Source organism: Centropristis striata, chromosome 1 (assembly GCF_030273125.1).
Source record: "Centropristis striata isolate RG_2023a ecotype Rhode Island chromosome 1, C.striata_1.0, whole genome shotgun sequence".
Lineage (NCBI taxonomy): Eukaryota > Metazoa > Chordata > Actinopteri > Perciformes > Serranidae > Centropristis > Centropristis striata.
Window position 1 is genome coordinate 43576508 of NC_081517.1, and position 18105 is coordinate 43594612.

At 36.3% G+C, this 18105-nt stretch overlaps 1 protein-coding gene across 1 annotated transcript in view; it reads left to right on the top strand.

The window, feature by feature from the left end:
- The window catches only part of tmem131l (transmembrane 131 like), a 73236-nt gene extending 57387 nt beyond the window's left edge, over positions 1 to 15849 (top strand). The window contains exons 24-34 of the mRNA XM_059343263.1: positions 2348 to 2497; positions 3511 to 4066; positions 4823 to 4935; positions 5132 to 5304; positions 6747 to 6953; positions 7873 to 7951; positions 8409 to 8515; positions 9744 to 9876; positions 10205 to 10275; positions 10936 to 11069; positions 15148 to 15849. Of these exons, the coding sequence (XP_059199246.1) occupies positions 2348 to 2497; positions 3511 to 4066; positions 4823 to 4935; positions 5132 to 5304; positions 6747 to 6953; positions 7873 to 7951; positions 8409 to 8515; positions 9744 to 9876; positions 10205 to 10275; positions 10936 to 11069; positions 15148 to 15456 (2032 nt within the window). The 3' untranslated portion in view covers positions 15457 to 15849. The remainder of the gene's footprint in view (positions 1 to 2347; positions 2498 to 3510; positions 4067 to 4822; positions 4936 to 5131; positions 5305 to 6746; positions 6954 to 7872; positions 7952 to 8408; positions 8516 to 9743; positions 9877 to 10204; positions 10276 to 10935; positions 11070 to 15147) is intronic.
- The last annotated feature ends 2256 nt before the right edge of the window (positions 15850 to 18105 follow it).

An 18105-nucleotide genomic window follows, 5' to 3' on the forward strand; every position in this document is an offset into this window, starting at 1 on the left:
TTTTTTCGGTCATTTTTGTGTCTTTTTTGGTCATTTGTCTTTTTTTGGTCATTTTGTGTATTTTTTGGTCATTTTGTTTCCTTAATCATTTTGCTTTTTAATCATTGTGCTTCACTGTGACACTTTCTAATCTTTCATTTTTCTATCACTTATGTCTTTTTTAGTCATTTTGTGTCTTTTTTTTGGTCATTTTGTGTCTTTTTTTTGGTCATTTTGTGTCTTTTTTTGGTCATTTTGTGTCTTTTTTAGTCATTTTGTGTCTTTTTTGGTCATTTTGTGTCTTTTTTTCGGCCATTTTTGTGTCTTTTTTGGTCACTTGTCTTTTTTTGGTCATTTTGTGTATTTTTGGGTCATTTTGTTTCCTTAATCATTTTGCTTTTTAATCATTGTGCTTCACTGTGACACTTTCTAATCTTTCATTTTTCTATCACTTATGTCTTTTTTAGTCATTTTGTGTCTTTTTTTGGTCATTTTGTGTCTTTTTTTTGTCATTTTGTGTCTTTTTTTGTCATTTTGTGTCTTTTTTTTGTCATTTTGTGTCTTTTTTTGGTCATTGTGTGTCTTTTTTAGTCATTTTGTGTCTTTTTTAGTCATTTTGTGTCTTTTTTTCGGTCATTTTTGTGTCTTTTTCGGTCATTTTTGTGTCTTTTTTTGGTCATTTTGTGTATTTTTTGGTCATTTTGTTTCCTTAATCATTTTGCTTTTTAATCATTGTGCTTCACTGTGACACTTTCTAATCTTTCATTTTTCTATCACTTATGTCTTTTTTAGTCATTTTGTGTCTTTTTTGGTAATTTTGTGTCTTTTTTTAGTCGTTTTGTGTCTTTTTTGTCATTTTGTGTCTTTTTTTTGGTCATTTTGTGTCTTTTTTTGTCATTTTGTGTCTTTTCTTTGGTCATTTTGTGTCTTTTTTTGGTCATTTTGTGTCTTTTTTAGTCATTTTGTGTCTTTTTTGGTAATTTTGTGTCTTTTTTCGGTCATATTTGTGTCTTTTTTTGGTCATTTTGTGTCTTTTTTGGTCATTTTATTTCCTTTTCATTTTGCTTTTTAATCATTGTGCTTCACTGTGACACTTTCTAATCTTTAATTTTTCTATCCCTTTTGGCTGTGTCAATGCATACATTTTTTGCAAGACACTGTAACACCAGGCTTTCACTCTAGAACCCTGGCTTTAAAATAGTTGTTTTTGCTATTTTGCTGTTTTTATTGAGCCATTTTCTCATTCATGGCTGATTGATGCTTTTTTCCTGGTTTCCACTAGGGACATTGCTGTTGTATTATTGAGCACTGCAGTGTTTGATGCAATGCATCAAAAATCAATGTTGTTGCTAATCATTAACATATCCAAGACTGAAGAAATCCTCCTAGCATTCACTATACAGAAATACTGTATTATGTAAACAAACTGGCATTTAAAGGGTTAAAAATCATAAATATTTGGTAGTATTTATTAGGACTTAAATACCCGGTAAAAGTGGGAGATAATATGAATGTATGGTATTATATATGTAATATTGAATATTTGTAACATAAAAAAAAGCTTGGTCACAAATCAATTATTTTTCTTTTTGAAAAGAAGTTAAAAATATCCTCCCTCTCCCTCCTCTCGAGTCTATGAATATGAAAATATAGATGTAGAGTGGTGTGTTTTATGGAGGAAGACAAATAGGTCTGTGATGGTCCTTTACTAGTCAGAGTTGGACCTTTTTATTATAGAAGTATTAGTTGAACTATTTACAGTAGCAAGTAGGGGTGTGCCATATCGTATCGTTCACGATAATATCGGTATATTTTTTTTATGGTTATAAAAAATGCATATCATGATATTGGCAACATTCCTACTTCTTGATGTAGTGGTTAAAGTTGTTTTAATCACAAAAAGCTACTTACTCCCTGTCACTAAACACATGCAGCTTTCAAAATAAGAGCACAGTGTGTTAAGAGAATCCACCACATAATTTACAAAAACTGTCAAAAATAAGATGCCTTAAATAAAACATACAAGAACCTTTAATCTCCTTTACAAAACTTCATTAAAATATGCCCCCGGAACCCCTAAATGGTTATTTTTATTATTTGCTCATACTCAAGAGTCAAGAGTACATTTTTTGTATTTGGCAACTGTTGAGATTTGCACTTCATGCTACATGTTAGATTTTTATTTATTTGTACAGACTAAAAAAAGATCATATTTTCTATATCTTGTTAAGTATTTCCTAATATCGTCGAAATATCGTGATATTCTTTTAGGGCCATATCGCCCAGCCCTAGTAGCAAGTCATTATATTTTCTAGTTTTGTCTGTGTGATGGAGGTGTGACACATTGTTTGTTCTGTTTGTGTTTCAGCTTCTCCCTGTTCGGTGTGTGTCTGATGGCCTTCCATCAGGCCCAGTTCATCCTCAGTGAGTTCTCCACACCGAGCATCAGGAGCAACCACAACTCTGTGCTGTCCCGAGATAACGGCCCCGTCAATAACATCACACCCAACGGAGTCAAGTAAGTTACTGTACATGCAGTTTCTTCCCAAAATAGAGTGTTTCTCTGAAGAAAGTGCAGTGAGCCAGCCGGTGTGATCAGTTAGTTACGTGTACACGGAGAGAGTCTCAGTCATCTCTCTCCACAAAGTAAACGTTCTTCCTTATATACAAAATTTCAGTCTTACATGATCAAAGAACAGGAGGAAGTTAAGGTGAAGTCGCGTCTCAATGAGATTAACATACAGGAACCAGACATTGCAAAGTAGTGACAGAAAACTTCAAAGAAACAATAGAAACTTGGCTTTTTAACACTGCGTGAGTTTTGTGGTCCTCTGTGTCTTTTATTTCTTTTACTACTTTTAACTACGTCTTTTATTTTATTTTACTATGTTTATCTGTTTGATTGTATTGTTTTATTTATGTCATCATTTTAGATTTATACACTTATTATTTATTGCTGATTGGTATATGGAATTGTTTGTTTTATTGTTAATTTTATGTACAGCACTTTGGAGACGTTTGTGTTGTTTAAATGTGCTATAGAAATAAAGGGGGAGGGGGAAGAAACGTGGATGGGGAACCAGTTCAGTTAATTGCCATGCAATACACATTATAATCCCCTGCAGTTAGCTTTGTCTGCCCATTTGTCTATGAGACATGATTTAATGAAATGTTGTGGAAATGTTTATTGTTTAACCCATTGAAGCCTGGAAAGCGGATACATTGTTTTTCTAGAATTTGTATAAGCTCTCAAATACTTTTTCTATCTGCTACAGAGGCTGAAAAATCTATTATTTAGTAGAAGCGTTGACACTTCTGTTGAATTTCCAGAAAAACTTCAGGTTTTAGGGGCTGATTTTAAAATCACCCAGAGGTTTTACAGGCGTTTCAGGCCTCAATGGGTTAAATATCAAGAATCTAATACTATTTCTCCACACTACTGTTTCTCAATGTGAAGACTGTTTACTGTTTGCGTAAAGACAAACACCTCAAGTGGATTAAAATACCTGTTTTTGTGTCTTGTTTGTGCAGTAAAACAAAGGGCAGCTGTAAAAGCTACGTGGACACCTGTCACACCTCAGACAAAGGTAAGGGGCGTGGCTCTCCAGCGCTGGCCAACAGCCCCGCCCCCCGTCCTCCGGCCTCCTCAAAGAGAGGCCCCCTAACCACCCCGTCCCAGCCTCAGAAGAAACACAAGGTTTCACTCTATTACTCCAAATACAAGCCCAACGCGTCCCCAGCGGCCCCTGGTGCTGTGATGCTGGACGAGGAGCATGAAGACCTGACCCCTGACCCCACCCTGACCCCGGACCCTGACGTCTGCAACAACAACGAACCGGCGTTCATCAGTGAGCTGGATAAAAAGACGTCTGCAGACTTTAAAGAAGAGCCCCACAGCACTGTAGAGGATGAAGTGCCAGCAGCAGTTATGTTTCCCATGGAAACGCCTGCTGGTTTCCCAGACAACGTGACGGTGGGTCCAGGACCCAGACCCGGCCTGCTGGTCTGCAGTCCTGTAGAGAAGAGCTGCACTGAGCACTATGCAGAGAAGATCAACTCTGAGAAAAGGGACAGTTCTGCAATGGAGGTAAGGAAGCTGCTGGAATTAACGATACGTATATGGGAGGTTGACGTGAACTCAAATTCAAAGTGAAAAAAAGAATAATTCAAAAATATATGTCAAATGGCATACAATTATATTCCCTTATATGTGAATAATTCATAACTGAATGTGTCCATTTCTAATTCTTCATATATTTAGCATATTATTAACTTTTTGGTGTGGTAGTCCACCGGTGCAACAAAATAAAGAATGTCGTGGTAACACTTTACAATAACCAACTAAATAATGTTTTTAGATGGTTTATAAACCAATTATTAACCATTTTACAAAGTGCTATACATATTTAATCTTTAAATGTTTTCAACCAATTTCTTAAAGATATGAATCATTTCAAAATCATTAACATACTTAAAATGGTGTTAAAAATGTTAAAATGCGTTTATTAAATTATTAAATTACAGTTGTATTAAATGACAGTAGTTTTAAGATAAGTAATGCTACCTAGGACAGTTTCACCGGTGGACAAATGTCATGTTCAAAACAGAATATTTGCATAGTTGAAGAACGATGCTCATTGTTTGCAGATGGATTAGATGTAGAAGAATGAACTGCATATTAAAACATTAATTTTATTGAAATATTATCAAATTTTTAGTAATATTTGTCACTGGGAACACAAAAATTGAGCGTCACGTCAACCACCCATATTCAGTTTAATGTGATCTGATGTGAATGATTTTATAATCATTAAAATAACAACTGTCTTTATTCTGTCTCCAGCTGAGAGAAGATGGTAAAGGCCAGAAAAAGAAAGCACAGAGCACAGAGACTGGCCCTGCTCCAGGAAATAATAAGGGAAAGAGGAGTCGCAGGAAGGCAGAAACTGTCTCCAGGTAGACCTCACTTTATCTTTCTTTTCATCTGTGAATCAATTTACTTTTATTCTCATATTCAAGAGTAAAAATTCTCAAAATACTGGCTTCATTGCAAAATGTTTAAAAAGTGAATAGAGAGCAGTGGAACTAAATCCAACAAAGCAGCAAACAGTGCTATAAGATGTGTGATCATTGTTGTTTTTTTTGACTGTAGTGCTCCTGAGCACAATGTGGTGGTGACACCAGAGAGGGAGAAGGAACCCGAGTGGAAAACAGGGGACCGTATCGTCACCGGACCACCCCGCAATAGGAACCGCTGCTGCAGCAGCTCCAAGTCAGACGCACCAAAGCCTGGACTGAGTGTTGAGAGTCCCCTCAAACAGAACGGTGGGCCTCCTCCTCACCTCTCACACATCTCTTCCTGCAGCTTTACTCCCTCAATAACAACCAGATACTGGATTTATTTATTTTTTTTATTCACTTTTTATTGAGGAATTTTTTAAACATTTTATACAGAACAAAGAACAGGAACAGTTGGGGTGGGGGGTGCCTATATCACACAGCATCATCATTTTCTCCTAGCATCATTATTTGCAGCAGTCGTTGTTGGTTAAACCAGCTATTCTCAACCTTGGGGTTGGGACCCCAATTGGGGTCGTGAGATGATTTCTGGGGGTCGCCAAATCATTTTGGAAGTCAGCTCTGTCTCCACTGTGTTAAAGTGTTCATGTGTTTTAGTCTTTTTGGTCATTTAATGTCTTTTTTTGGTCATTTTGTGTCTTTTTTGGTCATTTGTCTTTTTTTTTGTCATTTTGTGTCTTTTTTAGTCATTTTGTGTCTTTTTTTCGGTCATTTTTGTGTCTTTTTTTGGTCATTTTATATCTTTTTTGTCAATTTGTGTCTTTTTTTGGTCATTTTGTGTCTTTTTCTGTCATTTTTGTGTCTTTTTTGGTCATTTGTCTTTTTTTCGGTCACTTTGTGTCTTTTTTTGGTCATTTGTCTTTTTTTCGGTCATTTTGTGTCTTTTTTGGTCATTTGTCTTTTTTTTTGTCATTTTGTGTCTTTTTTAGTCATTTTGTGTCTTTTTTTCGGTCATTTTTGTGTCTTTTTTTGGTCATTTTATATCTTTTTTGTCAATTTGTGTCTTTTTTTGGTCATTTTGTGTCTTTTTCTGTCATTTTTGTGTCTTTTTTGGTCATTTGTCTTTTTTTCGGTCATTTTGTGTCTTTTTTTGGTCATTTGTCTTTTTTTCGGTAATTTTGTGTCTTTTTTGGTCATTTTGTGTTTGTTTTTTTTGACAATTTGTGTCCTTTTCCGTCATTTTGTGTCTTTTTTAGTCATTTTGTGTCTTTTTTTTTTTGTCATTTTATATCTTTTTTTGTCAATTTGTGTCTTTTTTTTGGTCATTTTGTGTCTTTTCTGTTCATTTGTGTCTTTTTTGGTCATTTTGTGTCTTATTTTGGTCATTTTGTTTCATTTTGTTTGATCTGAACTGTGCGTGTGAGATTCTGTTCAGTGAGCGGGGGTCATGGACAACATGCATGGTAAATTGGGGGTCGCGACTCAAAAAGGTGGAGAACTACTTGGTTAAACAACAGTTTTATATAAAGTCAGAACTTGTAGGCTTAACATATTCTGTCCATTTTGACCAGGTTTTGTAAAATGAGTCCATTTTGAGCCATCTCCTGGTAACGGCCTTTTTACTTGCAGCTAAAAGAATATAAAGCAGTTTCTTGTCTGCATCGCTAAAGCTGTCTAGTAATATGTTACCCAGATACACAGTTCCAAACACTTGATTTTAATCTCCCGGCCTCGTTGATGTCCGACAGGTGTCTGTCCTGCTCGTACTCGACGGAAGTGTGCTACGGAGCGGCGTGGCGGTGGAGTGTGTGAGTCCGGCTCGGACTCTGGCAGCTCGTCGGGCAGCGTGAGGGCCAGCAGAGGCAGCTGGGGCAGCTGGAGCAGCGCCAGCAGCATCGAGGGAGACAAAGACCCCAACAACAGAACACACGCCTGCACTACCTCATCTAGAAAAAGTAAGGAACACTCACATCCACCTAATACAGGAAAACCAGTTATTTATATCCTATAACAGGGGTCCCCAAACTACGGCCCTCGGGCCACTTCCGGCCCGCCAAAGCAATTGGAGTGGCCCACTTAACTATCCCAAACAATCCCTCTAAACATGGCCTGTTTTTTTTAAATTGCATTTATCATATATTTATTTATCAAATATCCTCATGTAATGATTAAGGTAGGCGTTCTAATTAAAACTGACCTTAGTTGTGAATTATTTACAGTAGTAGCTAATTTTCACCCCCCCACACAATGGTATATTCTGATCTACGTGATGCCAAGCCGTAAGCGTCAAGTTTTCGCGGGCAAGGCAAGCTAACGGAAAATGAATGCAGAATCTATTTTCACCTGTACCTGTTACAAAATCATTGTTACCTGGCATCAGCTTGTGTTTTCATTTTCTACAAAATAAAAGGAATATCTGTGGTACTTCAAATAAACATGTGAAGACTTTTTATTACTTTTTTGCAAACCAACAGGTGGTGCCAAGGCCAACAAATGATCGTTATATTTACACAATAACACTGGTGGTCACTTTGGCCCATATCATTTCCTGTTATAGACAGAAAGAAAAGTTGATGTGGCCCCCACCGAAAAAAGTTTGGGGACCCCTGTCCTATAACTTTCTCACAATAAATTGCATAATCATCTGCTCTTGTTTTTAGTGTTTTATGGTTTGCTTTTATTTATTGTTTTTTTACTTGTTTTTTAAAAAGCAATGAATCTATTTATTTAAGTGTTTATTCCTGTTTTATTTATTTTATTGTCTCTTGTTCTGTTTGTTCATGTACAGCACTTTGTTGCGGCTGTGGTTGTTTTAAAGTGCTTTACAAATAAAGTTGAGTTGAGTTGAGTTGACAGATTTGTTTGCTTTTAAAGGGGACTCCATGCAGTACGGCGTCTACCCAGTAGAGAGAGACTGCTATCAGACCATGAACACAAACTACAAGGCTCACAGGTACCTCAGCACACACACACACACACACACACACACACAGGCTGTGATGATTGTGTAAGCCTCCACAGAAACATGCTCAGCTGACATGCATTTGTTAGCTAATGTCAGTAAATGATGAATACTAGTTTATCTGTGTTAAAGAGGACAAAATGTGGTAGGAAAAAAATCAATGTGAAATGTATTCCATATCTGTAATTTGTAATTTATTTATTTCGAAACAGGGACAGCGCACAATAAAACATTAATCTTGTACAACAAGAGAATATGCATTGTGCTAGCAGATTGCTATTTTCCACCTGTTTTCAATCTGGTTTTGTTCTGAGAATATGTAGAACAAATTCTCAGGACAAACAGTTTGTTCTACATATTCTTTGTTCTACATATGGATGGATAGATGGATGTTTGAGGAGAACTAAAACTGTATTTTTACATGTTCTTTTGCCTTTCCTCTGTTCAGCATGAACACCTTGTACCGTAAAGACATGTGCCAAAGCCCAGACATCGCAGCGCCCAGCTTCGCCCCGAGTTTTGCTGCTGTTGCTGCAGGAGTAGACCGGAACATGGGTAAAAACATCTCAAATAAATATCTGTCCATGTCTTCAGAGAATAAGATTTGTGCATTGCTATTTCAAATATCTTATTGTGATGTTTGCTTTTTTTTCTTAATAAACGTAAAATATCAAAACATACATCAAGATGAATGGAAAGACAGAACATGACATGAGCAAATAGAAACAGTAAGGCCATAAAAGATAAAAATTGAAATAATAATCTCTAACAACTAAATTTAGAAAAAAATAAAATTAGTAAATAAATAAATAAAAATAATGTCAGAAGACATAATTTTGAAAAAAATAAGATGAGAAAATAAATAAATAAAAATGATAATGTCAAACAACAGAAGTAAGAAAAAAATAAAATTAGTAAATAAATAAATAAATAAAAAGAATGTCTGAAGACATAATTTTGAAAAAAATAAATTAATAAAAATGATAATGTCAAACAACATAATTTAGAAGAAAAAAAATGAGAAAATAAATTAAAAAAAATAATGTCAAACAGAATTAAGAAAAAAATTAAATTAGTAAATAAATAAATAAAAATGTCAGAAGACATAATTTTGAAAAAAAATAAAAATGATAATGTCAAACAACATAATTTAGAAGAAAAAAAATTGAAAATAAATAAATAACAATGTCAAACAACAGAAGTGAGAAAAAATAAAATGAGTAAATAAATAAATAAATAAAAAGAATTTCAGAAGACATAATTTTGAAAAAAATAAGTAAATAAAAATGATAATGTCAAACAACATAATTTAAAAGAAAAAACTGAGAAAATAAATAAATAAAAATAACAATGTCAAACAACAGAATTGAGAAAAAAATAAAATTAGTAAATAAATAAAAACAATGTCAGAAGACATAATTTTGAAAAAAATAAATAAAAATGATAACGTCAAACAACATAATTTAGAAGAAAAAAATTAGAAAATAAATAAATAAAAATGATAATGTCAAACAAAAGAAGTAAGAAAAAAATAAAATTAGTAAATAAATAAATAAAAATGTCAGAATACATAATTTTAATATTTAATTTTTAATAACAAAATAAATAAATAAAAATTATAATGTCAAAAACATAATTTAGAAGAAAAAAAAGAGAAAATAAATAAATAAAAATGATAATGTCAAACAACAGAAGTTAGAAAAAAATAAAATTAATAAATCAAAATCTATAAACATCATACAGATTTGTACATTCTACTGAAAAGTTTCTGTGTGCTCTGCAGACCTGACGGGACAGTATCTGCCTGAAGAGACGTGGTCGGCTCCCTCCATCCCCCTCACTAACGAGTTCAGATACAACACCACTGAAGCTCTGCCCTACATACCTCAGCCAGCCACCACCGCAGCATACAATGGGTACGTGCTTTGGTAAAAAAATAAACTACTTCTGCATTAACAATGAATGAAATGATAATCCATAATGTGAAAGGGGTAAATGTGTGTATTAATCTGAAAACTCTTATTACTTTTATGTCACTTCAACCCCTCTGTCTAAACAGTCTCTCTAACTACTAAAGGTAACTTATTAGTTAAGATACTGTTCATCTGTTCTGGCATGGTAACTGATACTGGTTTACAGTTTGAATAATTGCCCTCCCACAGCAATGTGTCTCTGTGTTTCAGTGTTGCAGTTTTATCTGTAGCTGTTGAAACCGTTGGATCAATTATCTCCTGTTCCCTGCAGGTTCACCTGGACCAGTGCCAACAGCCATTGCAACAGTCCCTACACCTACAGTGAGGAGAGGAACTACATAGGTACGAGCTCGTATCACACTGTACCGTATGATATATTAAATATAAAATTAGATCATGTAGAGTATAAACTATATTTGGTAACTTCAGGTAATATTTTGAGAAAAAAGTTGCAAATTTACTGGATAAAAGTGGCAAATCTACAAGAAAAAAAGTAGCAGATTTACGAGAAAAAAAGTGGGAAAAAGCAACTTTTCTCTCCCAGATTCACCACTTTAACCCTTAATAGGGCACTCATTGAAATAATTGCAAATTCCAAATTTCAACCCTAGAGAATATTGGAGGATATTGCATACAGCCAGAATGTGTAAAAAAAACAAACATATGAAAATAATATTTTGAGGAAAAAGTTTACGAGATTAAAGAGGCAAATCTACGAGAAAAAAATGTGCAGATTTATGAGATTTAAAGTGGTGAATCTGGGAGAAAAAAGCTGTTTTTTTCCACTTTTTTCTCGTAAATCTGCGACTTTTTTCGCGCAGATTTGCCACTTTAAATCTCTTAAATCTGCGGCTTTTTTTTGTAGATTTGCCACTTTAATCTAGTAAATTTGCAACTTTTTTCTCTAAGTATTACCTGACTCTAACTACCAAACATAGTTCTTTGCCTGATAAAGAGTTAAGGTTTCAAGTTAAGCATTGGTTTGTTCTAATCATGTCGTAGGTAATGGAACATTTCCCAGTGGTTTTCCTGGTCAAGAGGCCCAGAATGCACACGGCAATCAGACCAGCTGGAGTGAGGAACAGCCTCAGGAATCAGCCTCAACCTGGGACACAGCAGCCTGTGTGGGCAGCAAGGTGAGAACACTACACTGAAATAGTTTAGAGTCTTATTTTATGGTCTAATATTATGTATGACCATAAATTTGGGGCGTTTTTGAAGAGCCCAAAACTCTAAATGAGGGCTGAATGTAGCGGCCAGCCTTCTGTGAGGGAAGTTCAGAGTCACTTAAAGAAGCTATGCCCTTAATTATGCATGATTTTAAGTCTGAATATAAACTAAACAGGGGAGTTATATGAAACGTAGCACCCTCACAGTTGTTACAAAGTGGGAAATTAGCTATCAGGAGCAAAACTGTAGGGATTTTTGTGCCAGACTCAAGTGGCCAGTCGAGGAATTGGCAAGTCCACACTGGCTTCACTTTGTAGCATCCTCAAATCATCATCAATAGCCATATTTATAATCATTATTTCTTCAAAATCAAACCTCAAAACCTCCCCAGCATACTACCTGACATGATCATAATTAAGATTTGCATTTGACTACTATTGCTCAACTTTGGGCACACAAAGAAACCACGAAAATGGTTTTATTTTAGGGGAAGTTTAGTTCCACTAACAATGCACAGTTAAATATAGATTTACAGGATGTGGTTAAAGTTGTGTAATGAAAAAATAACTGCAGTAGGTTTGCGTAAAAAATGGTGGTTAAAATCATGATACAATTTAATAATGGCAGAAAAACACAAAATCTTCAGATTTACACTGTTGCTGCTATAACGCTTCACTATAAACACAATGAGGAATATCAGTCATGCAGTTATAGTTACACAGCTGATTGTATTACAAGAGTTACAGAAAGGAACATTTAGGTCGCTGCACATGTGAGCGTGTAACATGAAGCCAGCCAATGAGAGAGCCGGTTGCTGCAGAGGTTAACACCATGATGGCCAAGATCCTTATTTACCTGCCGCCTCGCCTGTTTCCACTGAAAACCTCTGAACACTTGATGTACATGTTAACAACCACACTTTGTGTTTTGTCTGTGTCTGTCATTTGGAACATCAATGCACACAGAGACACTAAAGGCTTCTCTGTTGTGACCGATTAGCCTGGCTAACACCAGACTAATCACACATGAGATTAGTCTGGCAACTAGCAATGTATTTCTCCGTAGAGGAGGCGTGGTTTACGATCCTCCAGAGCCGTTTATTGGACGCTTAGAATGTCTATCAAAAGCGTCTGTAGGTAGCTCTTAGCCAATCAGATCAGTTATACCAGATGACGTATGTAGAGCGACAGAAATTGATGCTTACATAGCCAGACTAGCCCTCTAGCATCTCTACTTTGAGACTAAAATGCTCAGTTCTGCTTCTGCAACGTTTTTCTGCAGCATGTTCACATTCAGCCACACATCCACTGATTTTATGGGCAATAAACAAGCTGCTGGGGGTCTCTCGGCGGCTCCGATGTCCCCCGGCTCGTAGCCAGATCACCGGCGTTACGGTAGCGGGGCTAGTAGCGGTGCTAGTAGCGGCGCTAGTAGCGGGGCTAGTAGTGGCGCTAGTAGTGGGACTAGTAGCGGGACTAGTAGTGGCGCTAGTAGCGGGGCTAGTAGCGGGGCTAGTAGCAGCGCTAGTAGCAGGGCTAGTAGTGGCGCTAGTAGCGGGGCTAGTAGCAGCGCTAGTAGCAGGGCTAGTAGCGGGACTAGTAGCGGGACTAGTAGCGGCGCTAGTAGCAGTGCTAGTAGCGGTGCTAGTAGCGGGACTAGTAGCGGGACTAGTAGCGGCGCTAGTAGCGGGGCTAGTAGCGGGACTAGTAGCAGCACTAGTAGCGGGGCTAGTAGCGGTGCTAGTAGCAGGGCTAGTAGTGGCGCTAGTAGCGGGACTAGTAGCGGCGCTAGTTGGTAGATTAGTAGATTAGACTTTTCCCAAATCCTGTCGGAAGCAAGGCTAAAACATCCTTTTTCGTGGTGAAACAGGAGTCTGCTGCAGCCATGTTGGATCCGTAAGAAAACTACAAAACTACAAGCTTCCGTCTGTCGAGTAGTACTGCCTGGAGGTTTGAAATGAAATTCGATCACGCAAGGCAGTCTGGGTATACCCAGGCTAGTGACCGACAGCATTTAGAGGAAGATTTGGTCTCTTGTACTTTCATCTCTCTGCTCTCTGTGTCGGAGCAGAAATGAGGAACAAGAGCTTTGGGTGTATTAGACTCACTGGTGTTTTTATAAACTTCTCGTTCATTTGATACTTCTCCCTTTTTATACAGCTGCTGATTGTGTTTAGTTAAGTGCATTGTATCAAAGATGTATATCATCAGTGTGCATTTTAGCACATATGCAAAAAGAAATGACACCACATAATTGTCCTATAAGCTGCAAATGTACCTTTTTTAATTTTTTTTTATTTTATTTCAATACTGATAGTTTGAAGTTGCATTTTAATTGATATAATAATATTATATTCCTAATATTATTATATTGCCAGAATCTGTCAGGCTAAATGTTAATACCATCAGGAAATGTTTGTTGTAAAACTACAAACACACAAATCAAACTATGAAGAATCACTTATGTGAGTTATTATGAGTTATTTTGTCCAAAGATACATACAATAATTTATTTTTTCAATTGTTAAAAGCAAAATGTTACATCTACTTGTGTTTTGACAATGCAGAAGAAAGAAAGAAAGAAAGAGAGAGAAAATCTTGGTCGATTATAAATTTTACCTTCTCCTCAACTGCTTGATTGGTCGATGGCAGGAAAAAAACCTGCACGTTATCTCTAGATGAACTAAATCAGCCGCAGAGCTACTCTACCTGGCAGTGTTGTGTGTTCCAAGCATATTTTTTTAATCCTTTGCAATGGGACTTCCACATAAGTTTATTTTAAAAGAAGAACAACGTTAACGTTTACACTCCTGTTTCACCATGAAAAAGGATGTTTTAGCCTTGCTTCTGACAGGATTTGGGAAAAGTTTAATCTAGCAACTAGCGCCGCTACTAGCACCGTTACTAGCCCCGCTACTAGCCCCGATACTAGCCCTGATACTAGCCCCGCTACTAGCCCCGCTACTAGCGCCGCTACTAGCCCCGTTACTAGCCCCGCTACTAGCCCCGCTACTAGCCCCGCTACTAGCCCCGATACTAGCCCCGCTACTAGCCCCGCTACTAGCCCCGTTACATGCCCCGCTACTAGCCCCGCTACCACTCACTGCTGTAACGCAGAAAATCAGTGGATGTGTGTGGCTGAATGACATGAGGGGGAATAAGGCGTGAGATTAAATAATCTTGCAGAAAGCGAGAACTGGAGAAGCAAAGCAGCAAACAACACTCTCTCACAGACACACACACAACAAACATCCATTTCTGTAGCTCTACTACGTCATCTGGTATAACTGATCTGATTGGCTAAGAGCTACCTACAGACGCTTTGATAGACATTCTAAGCGTCCAATAAACGGCTCCGGAGGATCGTAAACCACACCTCCTCTACGGAGAAATGAACGGCTGGTTTCCAGACTAATCTCATGTATGATTAGTCTGGTGTTAGCAATACTTTGTCTTTCAGAGGATGTAGCAGGCTCAGTTTAAAAGATACAAATGAAAATGCTGGTGCTATATGAAGCTAGAAGACCATCGGTATGATTACAATTAAGATATGACACAAAGCCTAAAAAGCTTCCCTACATGCAAGAAAACATTCTGCTTGCTGCTGCCCTAAACTAAATTAGGGAAAAAACAAAAAAGCACAGGTTCAAACCAGGATTTTCAAGTATTTTCAGGATAATGTAGCTCAGAAATGTATTCTTGTTTGGTAAAAAGCCTTGTCTGTTAACCCTTTCTTTCAAATAACTATATTTGGTAACTACAGGTAATATTTTAAGAAAAAAGTTGCAAATTTACTAGATTAAAGTGGCAAATCTACAAGAAAAGTGGCAGATTTAAGAGATTTAAAGTGGCAAATTGCGCAAGAAAAATCGCAGATTTACGTTAAAAAAAAGTGGGGGAAAAAGCAACTTTTTTTCTCGTAGATTCACCACTTTAAATCTCATAAATCTGCACTTTTTTTTCTCGTAAACTTTTTTCTCAGGCTACAGAGCAGCTACAATATGACAGAAAAAGTGTGCTAACAGCTGATATGTGTCCTCTGCAGCCATACTTCTCTGGGACCCGCAGCCTGTCCCCCATGTCCAGCCTGTTTGGATCCATCTGGACCCCCCAGAGCGAGCCCTACCAGAGCCACTTCCAGCCTGAGAGATCCGCCCCCATGTCCCCGGTGTCCCCCATCACCCCGCCTCATTCTCCCTTCACCCGGGACCCGGAGGCGACCTGCGCCCCCATGCAGTACTCCAGCTTCAACCCTTTTGGCCCCCACATGAACCTGGACATCTGGAACTCTTCCTCCAACCGCAGCTCCAACTCACAACTCTCCAACGACTCTGGCTACTGCGGAGATGTTTGAAATAAAAAGATACATTTAAAAAAAAACAAAGCGGCAGACCTTAACAATAATTGCAAACATATAAAAACATTGATATGTAAAAGAAAGGAAATAAAAATGAATGTTCTTTTATCATTAATGGGGAAAATGTGAATATTCCTTTTCTTTTATGTTCCCATTTTCAAATGTTAAATGTTGTGAAAGGTTAAGCATTTGTTGTATATTTTTCTAGATGTTTTGCAGTTTTGATCATAGAATAAAAAAAAGGTTTTGTACTTTAACATCAAATCAGTCATTATTTAATTTGCTAATCTAGGTTTTAACTTGATCTGTTTCATCACCCACAGGTCCATTCATGTCTCATTGTTTTTGTTTCATCCTCTTTTTTTATTTTCCACAGAACACAGGCTTAAAAGTTGAGCCCTCTCAGGTTATTATTATTATAATAATAACAATAACATGAACAACTTTATGTTAAAAAAAATTATTTGACAGACAAAGCAAAATCAGGATACTCCGAAGACGATATAACAACAGTAAACCAGACAAAAGCAAAACGAATTAATTACAAATTTTCAAAAAAATAAAGGGAGACGCCACTTTGGAACAACCAGAAAAGTCTCCCTTGAGGATCTGAGGCTGAAAATTGACTCATAAGGGGTCAACAATCCTGTTATAAAGCTTCGTGATACACCCAGACGAAAATGTGATCATTATAATTTTAAAAATAGTGATGTAAAAATTAACAGGTTAATTCTTGCAATTAGTGTTGAACCTTGAACAGCATTTTTTTTTTTTAAATCAAAACTTTAAAAGTCTTACGAGCCTGGTTAATACTTTGTCTTTCAGAGGATGTAGCAGGCTCAGTTTAAAAGATACAAATAAAAAATGCTGGTGCTATATGAAGATAGAAGACCATCGCTATGATTACAATTAAGATATGACACAAAGTCAAGTCAAAGTTTATTTATAGAGCACATTTAAAAACAACCTCAGTTGACCAAAGTGCTGTACAGTTATTAAAATAGAATAAATCATACACAAATAGGTATAAATAAAAACAATGATGATACTAAAAACAGTAAAACAATAAAATAGTAATAAAAACTCAATCCAAAACAGAGTTAGAGATAAAAAAGACAAATAAAAGGGTAAAAAAAGTAAAAAGAAAGCCAAGGATTCTTGCCTAGCTGGGACTGAAGGCCAAGGAGAATAAATAGGTTTTTAATAATGACAAACAAAGCCAGCAGGAAGCCTTAAAAGCTTCCCTACATGCAAGAAAACATTCTGCTTGCTGCTGCCCTAAACTAAATTAGGGAAAAAACAAAAAAGCACAGGTTCAAACCAGGATTTTCAAGTATTTTCAGTATAATGTAGCTCAGAAATGTCTTCTTGTTTGTCTTTTAACCCTTTATCAGGCAAAGAACTATATTTGGTAGCTTCAGGTAATATTTTGAGAAAAAAGTTGCAAATTTACTAGATTAAAGTGGCAAATCTACAAGAAATTGTTTTTGCAGATTTAAGAGATTTAAAGTGGCAAATTGCGGAAAAAAAAGTCATAGATTTACGAAAAAAAAGTGGGAAAAAAGCAACTTTTTTCTCCCAGATTCACCACTTTAAATCTCATAAATCTGCACATTTTTTTCTCTTAGATTTGCCACTTTAATCTCGTAAACTTTTTTCTCAAAATATAATTTTCGTATGTAATATCCTTCAATATTCTCTAGGGTTGAAATTTGGAATTTGCATGTATTTCAATGAAGGTTAAAGTGGTGAATCTGGGAGAAAAAAGTACCTTTTTTCCCACTTTTTCCTCGTAAATCTGCGACTTTTTTCGTTCAGATTTGCCACTTTAAATCTGTTAAATCTGCGACTTTTTTTCTTGTAGATTTGCCACTTTAACTTAGTAAATTTGCAACTTTTTTCTATGCCTGATAAAGGGTTAAACTTAATTACCCACATTTGATCAAACTGATTTGATCCCCTCAAATGTTAACATGGCTTAAAGTTCTTAAAGGTGTTCCATGTTTAATTCATAACTTACTGAACTGAATACGTAGTATACTGTTCCTCTTGGCTCACAAATCTTTTCTTGCTGTGTTAACTGTTGATATTCCCGAGGATCGATCACAGGACCCACAGACGGAGAATTTCACAGCAAACTGGCATTTGTTCTCAAGATACTTTTTGGTTTATCATATGTTTTTCAAGGAAAGTAATTGCTAATATGTTGTCTTGTGCTTGACGGCCAAGACAACACAAGTCTTGGCCTCATTGTTGGCTTGAGAGAAAAAAAAGCTGCTTGGGAAAATGACCGTACTAATTTAGTAACTTTCCCTGGTCAGATAGTAGCTAGTTTCAGCTACATTTTACACATTAAATCTTGGTCGATATAATTTGGCCTTTTTAAAAAGAATTTGCATAAAAACCCTCTTTAATATCAAAGTGAAAACAGATTTTTACAAACTAGTATAAATGAATTAAAAATCTATAAGTTAAAATAAATGATTGCATAAGTATTCAAACCCTTAAAAGTAACTGAACTAATTCAACAAAGTGTTTCAGTTAGTGTAATGGAGATCACCTGAGTACAGGTGATGTGTGTCAAGTGATTATAGTATAAAAAAACATGTGTCTGGGAGGTCCAGTCTCTGGTTCATCACTATTCCT